Genomic DNA, 19,777 nt, shown 5'->3' on the forward strand with positions numbered 1-19,777 from the left:
TAGTTTACTTATAGAAACGTTAAAGGGTGACTTCAAAGTATGTTACAGATCAACAGCAATACCCCCACTTTTAAAAGTGTGCGCTGCGTTGAGATTTTTTGCGGAGGGAAGTTTCCAAAAGTCCCATGGCAATGATTAAAATTGCATGGCTCAATCTACATTGTCGAACGTATTGAAGGAAATTGTCCACTTGATAGGGGACCAACTGTCTCTAAATTGGATCGTTTCGAAGTTTTTGGAGGAGAAAAAAAAAAGACAAAATAAAAATTGTTTTTATTCAAAAACGAAATTCCCTGGTGTAGGCGGCTGTATAGATGGAACCCATGTGCACATTCGATTTGCACTCAATTTATCAATGAATATTAATATTTCAAACTGTTGTTTTGTAGTTATTTTAACCATATTTTTGATACACAAAATTAATTAATAATGCAAAAAATCAACAATTATTAAGAAAACGTTTATATTCCTCTCTATTTTACTTCTTGGTTCTTCGAAAATGTTCACTGCAACTAAAAATATGTGGTCGCTGAAAAATTGCCGCTTCGTCAACTGAGATGCGCAACTTCAGTTGAAAGTTGCCATACATAAAGTAATTTTGGCAACTGACAACGCCACTCAACAATAATTGCTATCGATAATCGGCCCCTAAAATTCAAAACAACACATTTTGTAAAGTACGACTTTATTGCAAATTTAAAAACAGTTAAAACAAAATACGTATTATTAAAACATAGACTTGACAAAAAGTTGTTACCGGTAGAAAAATCTCAATTTCATATAGTTCAAGTTTTTCTTTTGTCATTTTAGGAAGACCGACTTTCAAGAAAAACTTATAACTTACACACTGTGTCAAATTTGAAACCAAATTTATTAAAGTTATGTATAATTTTTTTTCCAAATACAAACTATCACAACGAGTTTTTATAAAAAAAAAATATTAAGATCAACCTAAAATTTAAAAAATATTAAACCGAAATTAATTTTACAATTTTGTTTTTTCTTCTTATTATAGATTTGCTTAATCCTATGTATATACACATACAATATATATTCATTATGTGTAATACATTCGCTTTATACATTTGTTTTCATAAAAAAGTAAAAAAATATATATGTATGTATGTACGCATCTGTAGTTGTAGTTCTCTTATAGTAATGAATTATTATTAGTTTTGTTGTTTTTATTTCTTAATCTTTTACATATTAGTGGGACGGACATGCAATTGTTCTTAAATATGTAGATGCGATTGGTTATTAACATATATTTATATATTCATATATAAAATTCGGTATAAAAAGTAATTGACATGTGTGTGATAAGGCATTTTCTCTTGCAATCCTTGGCTAATTTCGGAATATGCAATCGATGATTCTCAACCAATATTGCTTCAGTGGTGTGGGGTTTTCTACTAGCATTTAAATGGGACTGCAGTCTTTTTTTATTTTGTTTCAAATTTATAAAATCATACATATATGTTTTAAAAGGCCGCATAACAATTTCTAAAAATATATACTTTTTTCTTATGAGATAGGCTATATAATACGCTGTTGTACAATATGAAATTCCATTGAGCATTTGTATGGTAGAGTGTAGGTCGTCGGTCAATGTTTAAAGGTTACCAAAAATAAGGCTCAGTAAGTGCTTCGGGTTAGCAAAGTTTTCTTTTTCTTTAGAAATTATCAATATTATGGTGTAATTACAATCTTCTCTGCAAATATATAGTCCAAAATCTTATAGGCGAATAATTGTTTCAACATATCCACACGCCAGTATTAAGCGTTCTTTTCGGCTTCAAGCGATAGGTTCGCCATACACCCGCAAGATTATTTGTTCGAAGCCAAACTAATACTAATTCCAAAATATACATCAGTATGCTTAAGTGTTGCGCTTCAAGAAAAGCATATCAAAAATAGTGATCAGTCTAATTAGGTTTTATGTATAAATACTTGTATTTGTAATGAGGGATGATAACACCGGTACACCATCGATAGTAATTATGTGTTTTCATAATGGATAATATACAAATGTTTTGGCGATAAATAGACAACGCCTTGACGTCAACAAAATGATATGTGTGAAAAAATAGTGGTACAAAGAGTAAACATTTGAACTAATCGAGGGTACATCTCGTATCGTCTCATCGAATCGATTGATACATATTTGATTTGTACTTAATTGTAGTCAATTTTAAAAAGTGTATTACAATAGATAGACTCCCTTCGGTATTAAAATTACAAACTAAGAATTATGTAAACTTAGATTCGGGGGATAAACGTTTCAAACGTCTCGTACAAATAAAATGTATATCTAATAAATTAAGACTAAAACGAATTGCGCTCGCTCTTAATACACTTGCATATATACACAACACAAAGAGAAGAAAATAACAATAATTTTCAATAAATTGATTTGAAGATATCAATTCAAGTAATGTTTTTATAGCTTCAGACTGGGGACTTAAGTAGGTGGATGATGTTCTGTTCACTTTCATGGTCATGATCATCAGCCCAAAACATTAGTCGAATAAATATCAAACGGCGTAATTAATTAGAGCGTCATTCGTGCATAAATTAAAACTAATTTTAAAATAAACTAAACAAAACAAAAAGGTTTTTTAAAAATTTCACTAAAAAACTTGTTGTATTTACCCCTACTAATGACCCAGAGTCGATGCCAGCATGCAAAAAACTGCTAGATCATATGTATGTGCGTTTGACTTTAGTTAATGTCGACGTCTTACAGGGCAATTCCTTTTCGAGATTCTCGGTAGAGTTCTTACACTCGTGACTGCGATCCTTCTCCAAATCCAGGCTGGGTTTACCGGGATGACAATAGTGGTTGGTGTTCATCAGTAGATTTATATCCTTCCCATGCTTTAAACCGAATGTCCTGAAAGTGTTAAACAATTAATTAGTCAATCGAAAATTAACATGAATAATGTCTGGTCAATGTCTACTTACGGATTTGCATTGAATTGATTGCGATGACTACTATGTATAGAGGGTGGCTTGCAGTTTCGCTTGGAAACATGAAGTCCAACCACCATACCGATTATGAAAACTAAAGCTAAAGCCAATGCCCCAAAACCCCAATAAAAACTTTTTCCAGCTAACTGAAGTTTTTGCTCTTCACCGATTGCAGTGGATTGGAGGGGATCTGAAACAATGAATTAGGAGAAATTAAATATGTATTTGAGGTAGGTATTCAATGTAGAATTAAACATTTATTACCGTTAATTGAGTTCATTAAGTCATGCGGATCTACGGACTGCAACGTAATTTTGTTCTCATCATTAAAAACATTTAGAAAATCACCGCCGATCGCTGTTGGTATTTCTATTCCCGGTGAACTAATGTCACCTCCAATTGTGGGAAGCCCATTTACAGAGGCCACATTTGTATAGACATGCTTCCTAGCCAGTTCTTCCTCGGCGTGATGCTGTGTGTTAATTTGTGCGTCTAAATTGTTGTCCGTTGCCGCACCGAAATTCAAAACTGGACCATCGGCAATAACTGTGCCGCGATTTGGAGACTTTGGACACAAGGATTTAGCTGCCTTCTTTGTGCTATTCAATGATTGAATAAAAGACTTGGTACCAAATTTGTGATTTGAAAACGAAAGACTCTTGCATTCTTGGGTCTGTTGATCCCATGCGCAGTTGGGGTCCTGTAGGCTCAAGCAACTAGCACAGTCTACAATATGGGCACAGTGGTGTAGAGGTACAGTAACAATTGTACCATCGCTTACGACCAACAAAGTGTTGCTCTTAGACGACACAACCATTTCACGCACGGGAACACCTTGCGGTAGAACTTGAAGTTCTGATATAAATACTGTTTTTATGTTACTATCATCGTCGAAAGCAGCACCACTAGTAGCAGTTGGTATGTTTATGAATTTTGTAATTTTACCGTCATCTGTGCCGGCGTATATAACATCGTAGAAATCGCCATTCAGTGCCTGAACTTGGGGATCAACGGCTATAGAGGTCAGTCGGTGGAGAAGATGCACCTTCGTTAGTAAGGGACGGCCAAAAACTGAGGGCACTGACGATTCCATTAATGGATGATTTTTGACAAAGTTGACAGCAATACTAGACAAGGTTCGAGAATCGGGCACACATTGTCCCGGACGAGGCTCCGGAACTTGGCTCTCCTGCACCGGAAGCCATTGAGATTGACTGTCCTTTTGAGATCTGAAACGACCCTCAAACGCCTCCATTATATCATCAATACTGAATGCACATACAGCAGAACCAGGGATAGCATTTACCGACGTCGTAAATATCGCATATACAAGGGCGTTGGGTCCGCTCTCAATCACTGGACTAATGGCTTCTACAAATAGATTTGGGTTTGGTTTGTTACAGAAGTTCTTTAGGCAAATATTAAAGTCAAACACTTACGTATTTCGTCAAAGTAAAATGGATAGTCTCCGGGAACTGAACAGTTAAGACGAGCCTTTAAAAATGATGTCCATGTCTTACTCAATGTATTACGGCCGCCGCGGTCGTTTTTACACACCCGGCCAACTCGTGAATATATAGTTTTGCCAAAGTTCATGAATTCCATTGCAATTTCCCGAAAGAAAAACATAACATAGCCGTTGCGTTCTATGGCACCGACAAAATCCGGTTGATTCAGTTGCTTCAAGTCATATTGTTCAGTACGTAGATTTTCACGATCACGATAAATCAATGGATCACCACCAGAAAAGTCGGCAACAGTTGCACTATAAAGACTTCCATCTGCATAAGCATAGGTACTGTTGTGAATCGGACTGTATGGACATTTTCCTTGGGCTTCGACATCTTCTACAACGTTATACGCTGCTGGAGCATTGGGATGAACCTCATCAATGACCGGTTCATAATTACGACATCTGGGCTTGTACGAGTTTGTGCCGCATACCATGATCATATCATCAGGTAAACGGGCAAAAACCCTTATGTAATTGTGACAGTCCGATTCACGTTTGCCCTTAAGTGCACATAACTCCCGATCTGCGGCAGATGACGACCACTCAATGCGGTTATTTTCTCGTAATCCATTTATGCTTATATTATAGATGACATCTCTGTGCAGTTGACAGTTAAGATAAACGAAAGATAAGACCACATAAATAAAATAATTTCCGGCATATTTATGCAAACATTTACATACCTAGCACCAACCAAAATGGTTTTTTCATCGTGGTCCAAAATTTTATAGTAGTCCGTTGTGTTTCCAACAATTTTCGCTAGTATCTTATCTTGCTCTGTAAACAAGACGGAAAGAAAAAGAGATTTCAATTAAAAAAATGGAAATTATCTGCTTTCTTTGCAATAAGTAAAATCTGAAAAGTTTTCAGAATTATATTCTTCAGCTAATTAAATCTACTCACTTGCTGGTAAATCAGGTCTGACATCAGGCATCCAAGCTGCTGAGAAATTAATCAAATCGGCAACACAAATTATCAACAGCAATGATAGACATCCCCGCCTTGTCTTTGTTAGTGGGCATTGTGTAGCGGGCATATTTTTAATAAATCTATTGCTACTTAAGCTAAATAGATGTTGCAGTTTAAACATTGTCTAGGGTATGCGGCTGAGTGGCGAATTTCCCCCACACAATTATATCAATTAACAAGTAAATTAAAACCAGTAATAGAGCTCAAGTACATTGGTGGTCGTTATTCCGTGATGTGGTGGTTGTGGCTTTGCTTTTTCTTCTTCTTAATGGGGTGCAAGTAAGGGTGTTATTTGTTGTGGGTGGGTGGGTGGTTTTCCCAGCCCCCTTAGGCCGTAAAATTATCAAAAGGGTAGTTAGTTAATAAAATCCATTTTGTTCTGAGTATTGAGCATTACTCATCCAGTTCTCAACTCAGCATATGTATGTATATGTTGTTGTCAGTGTAGTATAAAGTGGCGGCAATATTGTTCCAATAACAAATCCAAATCAGCATAAATTACAATAGCTGCACTTTTGTCGAATGGACATTACGCAGATATGTGGAATATTGGTCGATTTATCTATAATGGAAGTAAAGAAAGAATATAAACTCGGTTCAATTGGAGTTGGAAGGTATTTTCATTCATCACTAAACTGTATTTCCTCTTATATAGGCTCTTACCAGGCTGGATATTGATGAAAAAATAACAGCCCATCAAAAGTAGGAAAACACTTGTAATGATATTCTATGAGAGCGTATTTCATTGAAGAATTGTAAGATTGTAGTTCTTTATATGCTATTATTTTCCAGCTCTACACACTTGACTTCCTTATAGCACCAGTGCCTTTAAACAACTGTCTTATGGTTGTTTACATTTTGTCAACTCATCATAATTTCCATTGTAGACTTTATGACTTTTTTGCCATGTAGAAAGAGGGCTGCTGCTGTGGTGTTCTTGTGCTTGATCTACTATTGTCTGTAGTAGTCTCTTATTTGGTAGAACAAACAACACACGTTTTAGTGGATAATATACCAAAAACACATTAAACGACCAACTGTCTGTCAAACGCCTTAAGACAGGTAAGTACAGGCGATCAATGGTTACTACTAGTTTTGCTGTATAGAAGACAAAAACACCAACAAAGTTGTTCAATGGGAACAACAACTGCTATTAGCATAAAAGGTATCGTCATAAAGTAAACGAGCGTATAACCGAGTGGGGAGAGAAAAGTCTATTATCAAATGAGTCAGCCAGAGAGTTGTGGGAAGGAGAGTAAAACAATTTGTGAGGTTGTGTGTGTGTGTATTTGAGCAGAGATGTAATATTACTACACCTAATGAATGAAATGCCCAATAAAAAGGTGGAAAATGAGGAGAAAATGCTTGTCATAGGATTTTCCCTGAAATTGCTTTAAATTGCCTTTCAATCGTCGTTTACACATTGGAAATTTTGATCGGAAATCACGTGCGGGGATAATGTTCTTATATATCACAGGATTGAACGTAGACTGTCACAAGTACGTGATAAAATCACTGTTGACGTTTATCATAATGTTGAATACTTCCTATTGTTCGAAAACACGTAAACTAATTATACCTACACGAATACATGACACATGTATTAAAAAGATACCAACAGGTTGATATGAGTTCGAAAAATAACACATTTATTAAATTTTCTTGGAACTAGATGTGACAAGTGATGCCTAGATGCATTAAGATACAGTTTAGTATAAACTCAAATCGTGCCAAAGCTATGATACATTGGTACTTAATGCAGATCCTGGGTTGTCTAATTTAGGTCTTGTATAATTGAATCTTAACTTTTCAAAGTTACCGTTTCCAGAGAAAAGATATTTAAATCAATTTATTTAATTCCATAAAAGAGCCAATAATAATAATTTTATAAAGATTTAAACATAAATAACTATTCATAATACTAATCCCTTAAACTATTAAACTGTCTATGAAAGCAAATTCCAATAAAAAGCTAATGCAGTGTAAACTATTATTATTCATAAAACGACAACAGTTTCCAAAACAATCGTTGTTTGAGCTGCTTCTTAGTTATGAATAGAAACTTGTTTGCATACATATGGACTATTATCAATGCTTGGCTATTGGTATGACAGACAAGTAGTGACAGCTTGATCGACCACCTTTATTTGTAATTTTTGCGTCTTCGAGTTATTTGTTCTATTCGATTATGGTCATTGAAATTCTCGGATACGTTCATAAACTTTTAATGGCCGTTAAGTCCGTCAGAGAAATTAATAAATAATTAAAAAAAAAATAATTTATACATTTTAATAGGTAGGTAGGTATGATTTGGGTTTATGAATAAAAAACTAAATAAATTGAAAATTATATTGGCCATTTTCCAAATGTAACACCTTTACAAAATTAAAAAAAAAATGTTAAGTTTTATAGGTACTAACGACTGTGAAAAATAATTTTAAAAATGTGCCCATAATTTTTTTATTTAATATTTCCATGAATTGTTCTTATTAGCGTTATATCTTTTTATTATAATTAAACACTTCACACATTCAAATAGTTATGTGAACACATTAAAAAGGTGGTTGGTGGTATGCATTATCGGCAGTTCATTGAAACCTGCAGTATGAAATTTTATACAAAACTATATAAAATACCAATAAAGATTATCATATCTCAATGAATTATATTTGACAAGAAATTACAATAAATGTACCTATGTAGGTAGGTAGGTATGTATTTAAAAAACATTTTATTTTTGTCATATTCATCAGAATTAGAATGTTCATAAAGAAAAATAAATTATGCCCGTTTAAAGTTGAAAATCTAAGATACGCGGTTTTTATTCTACATTTACCGTCATAAAAATCAAAAACGAAGTGTCTCAGAGAAACCAAATGTAATACTATGCGCGCCCGCGTATTCAATAATTTATAGTAATTATTTATTTATTCTATTGAGTTTCTTGTACAGATAACAATGATTACTTCCTTTAATTTCCTAAAGATGTCTGGAGACTCCAGTCGAAATTAGTAATTGTTACGAAATGTTAATTTTGACAACTGTGTAATCGAAAAGTTGCTAAACATTACTAAGTACGCGGACACACTTATGATTATAATTTCTCCACATGTTTATTTTGTCAAAACAACAGTCCGCATTCTGTGAAGTAATATAAAAATCGTAGAATATTGTGTTCTTTAAAATCACTTTGCTATAGCAAATACGTCGAATATTAACTAATACTTGAACAATAAATCTATTTAACATCAAAAAAAGTCGACTAAAATTAACTAAAAATATATTTCTTTACTCTCTGTTGAATATACAGTCTGTCGCAAAAGTTAGTATGCACCATTAAAATCAAAATGTATTAGTATAAAAAACACTAACTTATTGGAGTAGTGAGTCACTGTTTTAAGCATATTATATTTCATTAATTGGCCTATTGGCTTTGTTATGCATGTTAAATTGAATAAATAAATAAAAAAAAAACAACAACAAACAATTAGTTTTATTTGATAGACACGAAGGTAGTCTTTGGTGATAGATAGGTAGTCATTAGAAAATGTACGGTTCGAATCCCAAAAAGCAAAAGTTAGTAGCACCGAAAAACCCTTGTGAAACTGTGCAAAAAATCTTGATATTTTTGAACAAAATAAAACAAAATCTGTATTTAGATCCTCAAGATGATATTAATTAGTTTTAATGGCAGCTATAGTTACTATAGCATAGTACTTATAGTGACAAATCCACCACACACTGTATCGTAAACCCAGAAAAATTGGTCATCTATAAATTCAACTACTGTAGAGACAAAATTCCGGGTGTTATGTCCTGTTTATTAATTCTAAAGCCATGAAATGCTCAGAAAAGCTTTAAAGTTTTAATATGGGGTGATCGTGGTCGAGCTTCAACTTGTTCTGTCCTGATTGAAAAAACGGGAATTTCTTGAAGGAAATCCATACTTTTGGGGTCATTGTCTTTTTGAAACATGTAATAATCCTTACACATAAGCATTTTCCTTTTGCGTTAGTTTCCTCTCAAATTGTACCCCACAAAAATAAAACTAGGAGAACCTTAATTTCCGTTCAGTTATACTGAACTACCGGCCTTTTAACAGTATCGGATATACTTCCCGTGTCTCTAGTGTCTTCTTCTTCTTCTTTATTTGCAAATCCGTATTCGGATATTAGCGATCATACAATGTTAATTATTACAGAGTTATTTAATTACATATTATAGAGTTAAAACATTTCATTCAATTATAGCTAGTTCTCTGTTTCTTGCGGCGCTTAAAAGGCTTATTTCATCTTGGTGTCCTGTCCATTCCTGAATGTTTTTCATCCATGTTATTTCTCGTCTTCCTCTTGGTCTGCGACCTTCAATTTTGGTTCTTATAATAGCTTGGAGGAGATTATATTTTCTATTTCGCATAATGTGTCCCAAATAAGCAGTTTTTCTCGTCTTTATAGTTCTGATAATTTGATTTTCGGTATTCATTCGCCTCAGTACTTCATTATTTGAGATGTGATTGGTCCAGGATATCTTTAAGATCCGTCGGTATATCCAAATCTCAACCGAGTGCAGTCTTCTCTCGTCTGCTGCTTTTAGTGTCCATGTTTCTGCCGAGTATAATAGTACTGACCATATGTAGCATTTTACAAATCGTTTTTTTGTTTCCAGAGTTATGTCATGGCTCGTTAATATTTTTCTAAATTTATGAAAAGAGTTTCTTGCCATTTCAATTCGACATTTTATTTCTTTTGATGGATCCCAGTTTTCATTAATTTGAACTCCGAGATATTTGAATGTTGAGACTCTTTCTATTTGAGTACCATTGATGCTTAAAGGAGTGTTGGATTCGATGCCCCTTCTACTTATAATCATGAACTTTGTCTTTTTTATATTAATTTTTAAGGCATATGACGTACTGGCATGTTCAAGAGCATCTATTAGTTTTTGTAGTCCTGCGAGGCTGCTTGCAATTAGGGTGGTGTCGTCGGCATAACGTATATTGTTTATAATTGTGTTGTTTATTCTTATTCCGATGTTTTTCGCACATATTGAATCCTCAAATATTTTTTGGGAGTATAAATTAAACAGAAGGGGCGATAGTACGCAACCCTGCCTTACACCTTTCGAGATTGGAACATTTCCAGTAAGTTCACCATCTACTTGAATGTTTGCTGTCTGTTGCCAGTATAGGTTTTTGATGCATTTTATATCGCTATCCTCTAACCCAATTGAAATCAAAATTTCCATCAATTTGTCATGGTTGACCGTATCGAATGCCTTCTCGTAGTCGACAAAACATATATATACATCCTTTTGTACATCGCGGCAATTTTGTATAAGTACATTCAAGCTAAGTAGGGCCTCTCGAGTTCCCATGCCTTCCTTGAAGCCAAATTGCGATTTTCCCATGTGTGCTTCGCATATTGGGTATATGCGCCTATGTATTATCTTTAAGAATATTTTAAGGGCATGACTCATAAGACTTATTAATCTATAATCTCCGCACGTCTTCGCATTATTTTTCTTGGGAATCATAATAAAAGTAGATTTCAGCCAATCTTGAGGGTATTGTCCTGTTTCATAAATTTGGTTGAATAATTTCAACAATAGTTGTTTATTTCTTCCATCTAGTAATTTAAATAATTCAGATGGGACTTCATCCGGCCCGGTAGCTTTGTTGTTTTTCATTGAATTTATGGCCACATCTAATTCGCTTCCTGTAATGCGTCTTCCTCTAAAATTGGTTCCTCTATCTGTGTTATGAATTTCTGTTCTTGTGGTATCTGTGAACAGACTTCTAATATATTTTTCCCAGTGTTTCTTCTTCTCTGAAGTTTCGTATATGGCTGTATTATTCTCGTCGAAAATAAATGCAGATGATCTTTTTGAATATATTCCAGATGCCTCTTTTAACTTTTTGTGGAGATTGAAGTCGTCATGTAGGATTTGGAGTCTTTCAATTTCCTGGCACTGTTTATTTAATTGCTCATTTTTTGCGGCCCGAATTGCAACTTTTATTTCTTGGTTAATTTCCCAATATTTTTCATAATTTGAGTTCTTATATTGACTCCTTTCTATGCGAAGTGCGCGTATCTCGTCCGTCATCCATGTGTCTTCTCTTTTAGCTGTTGTGGTTCCAAGGATATTGTTGGTTATGATATTCACGGAGTTTTTTACATTGTTCCATAGATTTTCGACATCTTCTCCATCAATATTGCATAGTTCTGCATTAAGGTGATCTTTCATGGATTGTTTAGTGGAAGGATCATTTAATTTTTGAATATTAATTCTTCGCTTTGGTGTTTTCTTTCGGATGGTAGTTAGCTTTATCTGTAGTTTGCACAACAGAAGATTATGGTCCGAGGGAACATCTGCTCCTGGGTACGTAGAGCATTTACTTATGCAGGAGGAATATCGCTTATTTATTAAAATGTAGTCGATTTGGTTTCTAACAATATTTCTGTTATTGTCTTGCGGCGATTTCCAGGTGTAAAGCCGTCTTGGGTGGAGGCGAAACATAGTATTCCCAATCTTAAAACGGTGTTCTTGACAAAATTGTATCAGTCGTTCTCCTCTTTCATTCCGATGTCCTAGGCCAAATTTTCCTGTGATTCCTGTTGTTTCTTCTTGCCCAACTTTAGCATTAAAATCTCCTTGGATTATGGTAATGTCGTGTGGTTTTGTCATCTTTAATAAATCTTCAACGTCGCAATAAAACTGTTCCAATTCGTCGTTATCGCTATCGCATGTTGGCGCATATACTTGAATTATGTTCATGTTTATAGGTTTTGCTGATATTTTTACCATCATCGCCCTATCAGAAATTGGAACATATCCAGCAACACAGGCCGCTATGTTGCTTTTTACTATTATAGCGACACCCTTTCTGTGAATTCCTTCTCTGTTTCCGGAATGGTAAATTTTTGCGTTCTGGGAAACAAATTCCGCATCCTCCGTCCACCACGTTTCACTGATACCCAGGATGTCAATTTGTAGTCTTTCCATTTCGCTTATGGTGTTGTCTAGTTTCCCAAGCTCATAAAGGCTTCTCACATTCCAGGTTCCTATCTTAAGTTTGGTTTTGGTTTTACCTCCGGGGATTCTTAGCACCCTCTGATTGCCGGAGACTGAGGGCCGTAGGTTATTTTGTGTGTTCATTGTAATTGTATGATTTTCTAGGACTTATATACTTCAGTGGTTTGCCGGGGCCTTCTGAAGGGTTTAGAGTATTCCGTCTCCATATTCAGCCGCTCCTCCTGGAGTTCAGACGCTGTTTGCTGCCGCCAATCCTTTGGTCAGACGCTGCCGTTTTCCATTTTTTTCTTTTGGTTCGCCCCGCATATTTTATTTCTGCGGTACCCGCCATATCTGATGAGCATTCCCCTATCCACCACCTGGGGAGGCGTCCGATGGGAGAGGAAAAAAGGGGAAAAAAATAACTCCTGTACTACTAATGTGGAATGTACTTTTAACTGATCCATTTAGTTTTATTCTGGTCATAAGTGAAGCGAACACTGCTTTTCGGAAGATTTTTGCACAATCAATGCGTTATAAAAGCATTGAAAGCTGTGTATTATTCATCAAACAGGGCCATATCTCTGGATCCAGGGAAGGTATTACAGCATATAGGTAGCACCATTTTGGAAAGGTTAAAGTATGAGCTACAATCTGGATACATTAAATGGGACACCATAATGAGCCCATTTTCGACTTTTTGAGGTTTTTTTTTGGAAAAATCCGGGTCCAAAAATCAGTTTTTGTGTTATATCACCTGAACACTTGAAACTAAACCCATCGTATGATAGATAGGTATTTCCACAAGCTTTCCAATGACACCCATTTTGTAGCAATCGGTTCAGTAGAGCCGGGTCTAACCCGGGTTTTGTACCCGGACTTTCGGGTCCGATAAACGGGTAACCGGGTCCGTCCCCGAAGAAAATTATACAATCCCGTGATCAGCGCAACAATATCTACGTCTGGAAAAAATTTCAGAAAAATCTGAGAGTTTTTACTAAACTAGAGTTAAGCCAAAATGTCTGTTCCAGAATCTGCAAGAATCTACAAATATCAATCAATTCTATTGATTATTATCAATTCTATTGATTATACCTCACTTATATTAAAATTGAGAGATGAGTTTAACTTCTCTAAATCTGCCTGTAAACTAATTTATTCATACTTGTGTGATAGGAGCCAGTTTGTTGTGCTAAATGGTTGTCAGTCTAGTTTCCTACCCTTGTTCTCTGGTGTCCCACAAGGATCTGTACTTGGTCCCCTTCTATTTATCCTATATGTGAATGACCTTCCTCTTCACATGAATTCTGCTTTTTGCTCTACATTTATTTTTGCAGATGATATATTCTTGCTCTTTAATAGCAGACGTGATACTATCAATATTCTTGAAAGTAATATAAATTCAAATCTAAATTATTTTGTTCGTTGGGCGACAAGGAATTCATTAAAAGTCAATCCTTCCAAGACCAAGGCGTTATTTTTTTTGCAGCAATAACCATTTTTTGCCTAATATTGACATCTTCTTGGATCGCACTAAAATCGACTTTGTACAGCAACATAAGTGTCTGGGTGTAATTATTGATTGTGATCTTTCATTTGGAAGCCATATTGATGCTTTGTCTGGGAGAGTCTGCGGCATGTTGCGTAGAGTTTATGGATCAAATTTATATCTTCCTTACAGAATTAAGTTAATGCTGGCGAATTCTCTTTTGTTATCTCAAGTTTTGTATGGGTTAGAAGTATATTCTGGCACTATTGGCGAAAATATTGACAAAGTGAACCGTATTGTGAATACTATTACACGCTTTTTATTTAATCTTCGGCGAAGAAGTCATGTGTCTGGCCATGTCATTCGTTTTCTAGGGTGCTCATTCGATATGTTTGTCAAATATCGTTGTGTGTTGCTTTTTTACAATCTTATTAAAACGAATATGCCGTTTGCCCTTAGAAGGATATTTACTTTTTTAAACTTCACCAGAAATCCTCAGATTTTTATTCCTAGGATTTGGAAAGATGTATATTCTAGGTCTTTCTTAGTCAGAGTCGCTCGGTTTTGGAATTATTTACCATTAGAACTACGTATTTTTTCTCACACCAATAACTCTTTTCGTTTGAAAATCCTTAGATACATGCAAAGGCTACGTGAACAACAATCCATATATATTTAAAGTCATGTATAATATGTTACTCTTTGAATAATCAGCACATGTTGAGTTACTACTCTTTGGACTTTTTTTTGTTATTGTTATTCTTCTTTAACTGTTTTTATGGCTGGGGAGCCGAAGAAAGAAATATATATGCATTTAAATAATAATTTATTGTTATATATTAATGTATTTAAGTAAATTGAATTGAATTTATTATTTTATAACTCAGGTATTTTTTGTCTTGAGATACGTTTATTTGGCCATTGAGGCTTTGTATCATGTATGAATTTTGAAATAAAAAAAAAAAAAAAAAAAAAATATTTACTATGATAACAATTATTCCATTATGATATCGAAAATTAGTAGATTCTTGCAGTTCTGGAAAATACCAAATATGTCTGTTTGTTTACTTTGCAGCATTCAGTAACGATTTGTACGAATTATTACAAATTATTGAGTAAACGAACGTAAATAAAATTGCACCTTTTAAAAATAAACAATTCAATTCAAAATATGTTTTTAACCCATATCGTACCGAGAAAATTTTTTTATTTTTTTTTTAAACAAAGCACTTTTTAGGGTAATTAGGACCCACTGATCTCAAAAATCAAATCAAAAAATTTTTCCGATTTTTCGTTTTCCTGGAAAGTGGTGTTCGAAATTTCGAACACTGGCACTTAAGCTAAATGTTTAGAAGTGAAATAAAATTGATTTATTTGCCGTTTTATTGATTTATTTCACAATTTTTGTATGAAAATATGGTTGAAGATTGGTATTGAGACTTCTTTGGACCTACAAAACTTTTCCCCGAAATGTGTCAGCACTGGTCCACGTTTTGGATTGCAGAATATTTTGATTTTGGTGTTTCTTTGGAAAAGCCGAAAAGTGAGTGTGATTCTCATTCATTTGGGAATACTAGACACTTAAAGAGTTCGGTTTTTCACTAAAAAGGCATCATTTCAATAACTGAGAAGCCAACTGATAATTCCCTTCGCCGGGATGAAATCATGATATTGGTAGCGATCAGTAAAATTTTGCAACACTGTCAGTTCGTTTTGAAAAACATTACTCTCTGTAATAGAGGGTAATAAATGAAGTTGAGCCAATGGGGGAATACTCCACTCAAGCAATCGAAAATAAAATTTTTTATATAAAATAATATTTAAAAAAGCGAGTAAAATTTTAAAACTGATATCAGTCATGCGTACTTTAACGGCGGAGTGGCGAGTCATACGGGGGAAGCATGGGACATTTTTCACTTTTTAATTTAATAAAATTCGGAGATCAGAGTACCGGTATATCGTTTATTAGCAAAAGTTAGAAATCTGGGTCTCGAAAAAAAAAAATTATGAGCGTATGACTAATATCAGTTTTTAAATTTTACGCACTTTTAAACTTTTCAGAACAAAAATAGACTATTTCAATAATGTAAAAAATTTTATTTGACTAAATATAGAAAATTTGGTTTAGTTGCATATATTTTGAACATTAAATTTTAAGGCAGTTATGCATTTTCGTAATTTCTGTTTTATATCTTTCCGTTTTTATTTTTTACCAATTTTGCAAATGTATTGACGACCACTGGATAATATGGATGTGATTAACCCTCAGACAATATCCTATACCTTCCTCCTGTGGACTTTCTTTGATTACTTTATACAATTAACATATAAATACCAAGTTCATCAGGTGGGAAATAAAAAAATATCTTTTTGTAATAAGGTCAAATCAGTATTTGTATTTGAATAGACGTTTTCAATACAGACAACCCATTTCACACATTAATGAATAAAACTTATAAGGTTTTGTTCATTTGATACCCCAATGCTCCCAATGACGTCCCCTTCTCCCATTCCCCTCATAAACAAACACTGTACCAACCAACACATATTGTATATGCAAGTATGTAAATAAAATTGTATGTGCGTGTGTTAGCTGTTTGCGGCTGTAAGAAAGAAGTTTGTTTCTCTTGTAATGGTTTGTGATAAGCTTTATACATCGGACTACTAATTGGGTTACAAGCAAATGCTGCACACACCAGCCGTCTTCTCGAACACCAATACAACACAGGAAAAAAACGTAAACCAAAGAATGGATGAGAAATGGTTGAGAAATCTTTTGAATGGTATTATGTTGCTGCGGAGAATAAAAATACAAGAAGCAGCTTAATGATTTCTGTCCGGGATAAATAAATACCCTCAACGACAATGCAGAGTGATGGAGGAGGCTATGGGTAAAGACGAACACAATCAAATGTGTATATGAAATGGAATGAGAAGAAAACTTGATCAGCGGAAGTTGTGCGTATAACGATCGTCTTGTCTTATAAAAGTGTACTGCTACAGATCCATTTACGAGGGCAGAGTTTCAAGTTAGGCAATAGTGATAAAAAACGTTTTGTTTACAAAGTATATAGATAGGAATAAATCTAAATTAATTCTTTAATAAGGTATGTGATTATTAAACAATTTGTAATAAAGAAGGTGACATGGAAAGACCATCCGATGACTTCTCTGTCCTCTTCTTCCTTTTGTCGAAAACTTTTAACGGCATAAATTGAATACTCTACCAGCTGGCGGATAAATCTGAAATATTTACCACAGGCAAATCTTTACGTCCTCATTACAAAAATATAATATTTGTTGGGGGAAGTCCATACTTCCGAGCTATGGGCCTCTGAAGTTCCGAAAATTCCCTTGTTAAAGCAAGAAAAAAATTTTAAATTAAAAAAATGTTGTTCACGTGCCCTAAATTGGCTCCTGTCCATAGGAGAAAGTCTCAAATCCCCTTCCGAAGGCCGGCTATTTTGAAAAAACTTACAATTTAAAAAAGTTTTCAGATTTTTTCCGCCAGCTGGTCGAGTATTCAATTTGTTCCCTTTTAATATTAAGAGAAGTGTGTCGAATAAATCCGCCTTCTTTGCCAGCTTATTAAATTTTGATTCATGCAGTACATGCTTATTTTAAAGTTTTGGAATAAATGCCTTTCCGCAGCGAAGTGATAAGAACTCAATGAGTAATTGCTTGTATTGTCACTGCACAAATATATATTCATTCATGCCTTTTTAAGTAAATAAAACAGCAAAATTAACAAACTATAGCTACAAACGGATAATAAGAGGCAACAAAGACATTTTTATTTGTTTAATTTTAATAAATAGTTCAATAATAATCACTTACATAAATAAGATTCCATGTGGGCATAGATAAGTATAGGAACTTTTACCCCGTTTGCACTTGGATTTCAAATGTCAATTCCATAGCGCAAACCTCAAAATAAATCCTCATAAAAAGGGTTAACCCGGCAAAAGGCTCTAATGCAAACGCCGTTTTTGATTCACCTCACTTTTAATCCAAGACAAAAATTTCGATTGAATCCAATATTTTTGCGTAAATATGTGTTTTTTTGTTTTTTTTTTTCTTGCTTTATAAATTCCAATTGAATATGTATACAGCAGTTTCAACACTTGCAGACTATTCAAGTGTTATTGTTTATATTATTGGTATCGTATAAATTTTTAAGAGATTTTGAAACACTATTTACACACAGCCATACAATAATTACAAAAGAACACTTGAAAGAAACAATAACGTATCGGCGGCCCAGACAAACGTACTCATTTGAATATGGTACATAGGAAATTTACTACACTTGTATTTAGAATACTTCACTTATTTAGTTTTTACACAAGATCGAGGGGGGTAATAGTATTTTAGTGTGCCAAACATTGATACCATTTATTGCTTCTGGTTTTATTAGTTTTATTAGTATACGAATATATTTAACTTCTTGTATTTTTGTCACTAAAGAATTTTAGATTTCTCTTTTCACACTTTTCGATGCAGTTGAACTGGTATCAATGGCACTATTTTTCTAATGCACCTGTAGCTCACAATATTGTGACCAGTTGTATTAATTTTTCAAGCAAATGGACCTGTTTCTCTCCCTCTCTGTGACTTACTATTCGAAAAACACTTCACACTGGCTTTGGATGTGTTGTATGTTTTGAACAAACACTACGACTTTCAAGTTTTACAGCTTTATTTTTTTTTTGCATAAATTAACAAGAGGCCAACACAAAAAAGTATATGGCGATCGTTCCAATATACACAACACAAACCGCCAACACAGCTAACACTAGCACGATATAAAGAAACTTGAAACTGAATTTAGGTTTTATCGATGATCTTTGTTTTGACTCTGCAAGCTTGCTTTGAGAGAGGATTATAAAATGCTACTTCGACGTTTTAAGCAAAACCTGTTTCCCAACACTACAACAACGTTCGTCGTAGAAAATGCATATGATTTCAACACACACAAAAAAACATACATTAATTTTTATGTATAAAATTTCTTTCTTCATACACTTTTTGGTGGAACTTTTATAATTGATTTTTTACGATTTAACGGTTTACATATTGATTAATTCATCATTTCGTAACAAAGTCTGCTTTGCATTGTTTTCCTATTTACCTTTTTCGACAAAATTTCTTTTAATTGTTGAATAAAAAATAATTTACAGAACTCAAGAAACTCAAAACACACAGCACAGCAACCACAGATTTTATGTATACATAAAACACACGGTTGTATTTGACAACTTGACAGTATCAGGGTTGCCACCTACTATACAATTGTAACATTTCATTTTTCGATCTATAGATCCATCCATGGTACAATAATAGGTCTGTTCGATAACTTCGCAAGTAAAAAGTATTTGCAACTTTTTATTTCTCTTTTATTAAGCAAGTTTGTTATCGAACACCATTTTGTAAAAGTTTGTGCAACAAAAATATTTTTTATAAAGGGATTTGACATTTCATATTCGAACAGCTGGTGTGATACCACTACCTTCGTAATTGTGCCATGGGTAGGTCACAGCTAACAGCTGATTACAATTTTTTTCTTATTATAGCCTATTCCATGGTACAATTACTTAGGTAGATCGAACCTTACTTAGGTAGCCCAGCTGATCGAATCTAAAACTTCAAAAAACTAGGAATTCGCCATGAAATATCAAAACATTAAGCATATGATTTGGAAAGTATGAGATAGAATGTGTTCGCTTTATAGACAAACACATGCGATAAAAAGATACCAGTTGGCGAAAATTTTGACATTTTACTTTACAAAAAAAGATGCTTTGTTGTAGCAATTCTCCTATGTT

The 19,777-nt window shown here is 34.0% G+C and overlaps 2 protein-coding genes across 9 annotated transcripts in view; both read right to left on the reverse strand.

Moving 5' to 3' along the window:
* Positions 1-19,777, reverse strand: part of pcs (SH3 domain-binding protein parcas) — a 549,277-nt gene that overhangs the window by 176,161 nt on the left and 353,339 nt on the right. The gene's annotated exons all lie outside the window — the stretch shown is intronic.
* Positions 669-19,242, reverse strand: Sema1b (Semaphorin 1b). Of its 8 annotated transcripts, XM_073990298.1 has the most exons (9): positions 19,084-19,184; positions 6,116-6,550; positions 5,387-6,014; positions 5,167-5,260; positions 4,410-5,080; positions 3,235-4,341; positions 2,965-3,160; positions 2,653-2,893; positions 669-2,596 (listed from the first exon to the last, which is right to left on the reverse strand). In XM_073990298.1, the coding sequence occupies exons 3-8, from the start codon at positions 5,571-5,573 to the stop codon at positions 2,701-2,703; spliced, it is 2,448 nt and encodes an 815-aa protein (XP_073846399.1). In that variant the 5' UTR covers positions 5,574-6,014; positions 6,116-6,550; positions 19,084-19,184; the 3' UTR covers positions 669-2,596; positions 2,653-2,700. The 8 variants fall into 8 exon arrangements, with proteins under 8 accessions (XP_073846399.1, XP_073846394.1, XP_073846396.1 ...); XM_073990293.1 differs by lacking the exon at positions 6,116-6,550 and having other exon boundaries at positions 19,084-19,213; XM_073990295.1 differs by having other exon boundaries at positions 669-2,893; positions 19,084-19,196.

This window comes from Musca autumnalis, unplaced genomic scaffold (assembly GCF_047663935.1).
Source record: "Musca autumnalis isolate F117 unplaced genomic scaffold, ASM4766393v1 scaffold_5, whole genome shotgun sequence".
Lineage (NCBI taxonomy): Eukaryota > Metazoa > Arthropoda > Insecta > Diptera > Muscidae > Musca > Musca autumnalis.

Bases quoted from the DNA above. Each gene is read 5' to 3' on its own strand.
- Sema1b (XM_073990294.1), bottom strand. From the start codon at position 5,573: ATGTTTAAACTGCAACATCTATTTAGCTTAAGTAGCAATAGATTTATT. The intron at 5,261-5,386 runs GTGAGTAGATTT...TCTTGTTTACAG, and splicing joins CAGACCTGATTTACCAGCAA to AGCAAGATAAGATACTAGCG. The intron at 4,342-4,409 runs GTAAGTGTTTGA...ATCTATTTGTAG, and splicing joins ATTTTACTTTGACGAAATAC to AAGCCATTAGTCCAGTGATT.